General features: G+C 42.2%; 2 protein-coding genes across 2 annotated transcripts in view; one reads left to right on the top strand and one right to left on the bottom strand.

Annotated features, from left to right (window-relative positions):
* Window positions 1–505: 505 nt before the first annotated feature.
* On the top strand, window positions 506–1997 carry LACBIDRAFT_331580 (uncharacterized protein; the record flags this gene model as incomplete). The annotated part of the gene is made up of 9 exons (XM_001885947.1): window positions 506–592; window positions 933–942; window positions 977–1051; window positions 1204–1285; window positions 1450–1512; window positions 1618–1630; window positions 1729–1770; window positions 1816–1842; window positions 1989–1997. The coding sequence occupies 9 exons, from the start codon at window positions 506–508 to the stop codon at window positions 1995–1997; spliced, it is 408 nt and encodes a 135-aa protein (XP_001885982.1).
* A 1394-nt stretch (window positions 1998–3391) lies between these two features.
* Window positions 3392–4221, bottom strand: part of LACBIDRAFT_307323 (uncharacterized protein) — a gene marked incomplete at its 5' end in the record, with an annotated part of 4105 nt that continues 3275 nt past the window's right edge. The window contains 2 exons of the mRNA XM_001885862.1: window positions 3392–3566; window positions 3633–3705. Coding sequence (XP_001885897.1) covers window positions 3470–3566; window positions 3633–3705 — 170 coding nt within the window. The 3' untranslated portion in view covers window positions 3392–3469. The remainder of the gene's footprint in view (window positions 3567–3632; window positions 3706–4221) is intronic.

Here is a 4221-nt window from a genome sequence, read left to right as displayed (position 1 = left end):
CCAGCGCTTTGCGACTTCAAGTGTTCAGTATGTTGATTATAAATTCCCCGGAATCAGTGACAGAGTTGGAGCAATCACCTGTCGCGAAGGAGTTGCGCAAGGAAGGCATGCATTTGGCATTCAATTCGGTGATACACGTTGCACGGGGATGACTGTGAAAGTGCGAAACACGCAAACAAGGATCAAGTGCATCGGGAAAACCCTAAACACCTTAACACTCACTCACACACACACACACACACACGCTATCACAATCTCAGTGCACGAGTTCGAGGGCCTTTGGTATTAAGAAATACCACTTTTGTCTTCTTAGGTTTAAGTCTCAAGAGTTTTTGTCTCAAAACAGGGTTTTATTATTGGGTGTGGTATTAGAATAGTTCAATAGAACAAAGTATGTCTTTCAGGGAACCTGGTTGCTCAAATGTAAAGTTCTTGAACACAGTTTTCTTTATTGACACGAAACACGGATTTATCAGACTTTTATAACTCCCTTGAGCTTTTTATTATGTCACTACGCTCCAAAACTGGTGATACAAGTACACTGTCTCGTCTAAATGATACTGTGCTTAAAACCTCTTATTCAAGTCTCCAAGTAAGTTGACTCCCAAGCACGCTGGCTTTGTTCACACTGTACTTTTCTGACCACGAAGAAATCTCCTTTAATTGATTACAACTGTCCACCTCCTAAGTCTCTACTTGGAGTACAACTAGCTGGTCAACGGGGGACGATTCCTTTCTTTTGACCTGCCAGTGCACTCCTTATATACTCCAAAAACCCCTATCTATGCTTTTACATGTGTTTTCTACGGTTATGTATCGATCCGAAATACAAATAGCTTTTTAATGATCGTGTGGTATAGTTTATAGTGTCTCTCTTGTGGTACACTACAGTTTTTGTAGTGTTGGTATCTTTTCTTTGTCAATCACATCAGTGTTTGATGTGTATGTGGAACAATCTGGTTTTAATTATATCTAGTCCGGACCAGTTCCGCATGCTTCTTTATCATGGGCTCGGCTACTAATTTGACATATCGTGTCATTTCAGTGATGGGTGTGCTGATGTGTTTGATACGTATGCAGACACACTGCCGGCTTCTTTATTTCCGGAGGTCGTTAATTTAAAATACCTCGGCACGGTTTCTGTTATCATATGGAGATCAGATGGCACTCCGAAGAGCTTCAAATGACTTTCTTAATTATCAGGGGGTCTCCAGGATGGATTACCTAATGTCTTTCCAGGTTTGCACATCACATGTCTTGGACGATACGACACATCACTCTCCTTGTATGTATACTACATAGTCGCAGTATAGTCTTTCTAGTAGTAGAACATTATTTCATAATGTCCACATGTAGTTTATCCTCTAGAAGTCTTGGAAGTATTATCGCAGGATAAAAGTCCGAGTTTCCATATTAAAAATCCATTACATGTTTCTAAACCCTTGGTAGTAATGCAATCTTGTCCCTGCGTTGGGTGGTTTACTCTAGAACTTCTTTATACTCTATTTCATGGTGGGTAAATCCTAGATAGGCTCCAAGTATAATGTCACGGTGCATACTGCTGCCAGCTCCAAGGCCTTAGTCCTATGTTCAGACTCGACGCATATGCACTTTTAGTCTACTGAACCGGGTATGTTCAAAGACTCTTATATCATTGCAACTGTATATAGTGTATGTACAGAGAAGACCATTTTAATGGTAAAATCGCGAAAATCGGATTTTATACAGTTGAATATGTTTCACCTGTATCATTGGTTGAACCGCGAACAGGTAGGCGATTATATGAAAACTGACAAGAATGATGTGGGATTCCAGCTTTTGGCTCAGAGCACTACTGTCAAGGTAAGGTAGAGGACATCCACTTGCTTCCAATGTCACATGCCAAGCATGACTGTTCCAAGAAAGGTACTTTTTTACAAAATTCTTCACCATTGGCGACGGAAACACTTTTTGCCAAATGTAATTCCATAGAGTTACTCTAAATGTAGTACTATTAAGATGTAAAGAGAAAGAATGGGAGAAATTTTGATATTTGCAGTTCCCGACCCAAAATATTGTTGAATACATCATTGATACATCAATTATACGTTGCGTTGCACTTAAATCCCTACCTAGGCTAGAAACCGATGCGTCTGGAATGGGAAAATGAAGCAGACAAAGTACCTATGTCCAGTTGAGGCTTTCTGATTTCTAGATGCCAGTCTAACATTTTTCAGGTTTGCCAATAGGGCCCAGTGCTTTATGGATGCATATGAAAAGGGGCTAAACAGCAGTCAAATTGCCTGGGCAGCACGAAAATATCATGGACATCGTATTCTTCTGCAAACACTCATGGATGACATGGAAAAGGCCAAAATAAACTGACCTTTTCCCTTCTCAACCTACTTCACTTTCATTATAGTACATACTTTTATATTTTCCGTTGCTTGGACCCATAACTCACGATTGATGCTTGTAAACCTGTACATACATTCCTAACTTACATTTAAACAATTCTATGGAATTGTATTTTGTTAAAACTTCAATGAGAATATCATACACTCTTTTCTTTCATTTTTATGAGCAAACCAAGGGGGTGTCAGGATTTTTAAAAAAGACCTAGGGTCGATTTTTTTGGTAGTAAGTGCTGGGCTGAACCAACCACCCAACGTAATCAGGCACATGTCTATTTTAGGAAATGTGATGTCACTGTTGTGATGTCGTCTTCCTGTCCTTGGGCCTCTTGATGTTGAACATGCATTGCAGACCCAATGCATGGGCACCTACACAAGGTAAATACAAATGAGGTGATATCAGAATGGTTTGACATGAAGATGTAAGTACGTTTTATGTTGAAACCCTAACAGAAAGTGGGTTTACCAATTGACCACACAGTCTCACATCCCACTGGATCACATTGCCAGTGGTCAGCTCTGCTTGGGATCCACAAAAGCAATCCTCTAATCAACATCCTTATGTTTTCATTTTTCACACCAACCTCATGTTTCCTTGCTGTAACGGTTGCCACACTAACAAAAGTTATCAATGGTCTGATATTACTATTGTAAGCAGTCTCAGTGGCACATCCCGAGGCATTTAGCACATCTTGAGGCTTTCTAGTTCTATAATGTATAATTTATCCACCAGGAAGGCTGCCCATAATGTTTTTGGGCCAAAATTTTTGAGCTTCCAATTTTTTTTTAACGGCCTGATAGCCCAACCAACCAACTGGCCTGGTCCGCGATTATGATCCCAACACCCCCTTGGCGTAAACTTTCCTAATTTGAAAGGGATGTCACAGAAATGTAACAACACGTGATGTTAGAAGTAAGTGGATGTCCTCTACCTTACATATTTTGGTTGGCCACACATGCATATTTTTGGATGATCTGCCTCTGTAGATGAATCTTGTGGGCAATGAAGATGGTGAGAGCAGGAACATAAGCTGTTCATGCATGCACGAATTGTAATACAATAATAGTAAATTACATTAAATGAGTTTAACCTCCCCCCTTGCCACGAGTTGTTCCACAACAGAGTACGGTGTGAGCGAGATATGCCCCTTTTCCATGTCAGGCGTCGCGCCGCTGTGTAATGAGGTTGTCAGCGTGGGTACAAGCAAGAGTCGAAGCTGAAGGGGGCAGGGAACTTACTCGGGCAACGTGATCCGCGGACACCTTGTCAATGCGTGTACGAAAACGGGACGCGATTTGTCTGGTTCCGTTACTGGTGGTGTATTGAATTAGCTTGTGGTTGAAGCAAAGTAGCAAGGAGGAAGGGACGTTTGGAAGCACGGATCTAGAGAGAAAGAGGAAAGGAAGGGTCCAAGGAAGGGAAGAAAAGAAGGGAGGGAGGGGGTGGGGAAGAGAGGAAAATAGAAGGGGAGAAGCGAAGGGGGGAAAGAGGGGTGAAGGAAGGGAGGGAAGGAGGGAGGAAAATGAAGAGAGTGGAGCAGGGGAAAGAAAGGACAAAAAGAAAGGAAGAAAGAAAGGAATGGAAGAGAGAGAAGGAATGGAAGAAAGAGAGGGAGGAGGAGAGGGAAGGGAGAAAGGACGGGAGGGGAGAAGGAAGAGAGGAAAGGGGGAAGGGGAGAGGGAAGAGAGGGAAGGAAGGCAAGCGAGTAAAAAAGTAAAGGAGGAAGTCAGAAAGAAAACGAAAAAAGAAAGGGAGGGACATGGGGAAAGGGAGGAGGAAAGCGAAGGGAGAAGGGAGAACAAGGGAGGGAAGGGGAGTGGGAGAGAG

The sequence above is a fragment of the Laccaria bicolor genome, genomic scaffold (assembly GCF_000143565.1).
Source record: "Laccaria bicolor S238N-H82 LACBIscaffold_34 genomic scaffold, whole genome shotgun sequence".
NCBI classification, from domain to species: domain Eukaryota; kingdom Fungi; phylum Basidiomycota; class Agaricomycetes; order Agaricales; family Hydnangiaceae; genus Laccaria; species Laccaria bicolor.
The sequence above is the reverse complement of the archived record's forward strand: the minus strand, read 5'-3'. Positions and strand labels throughout refer to the sequence as shown.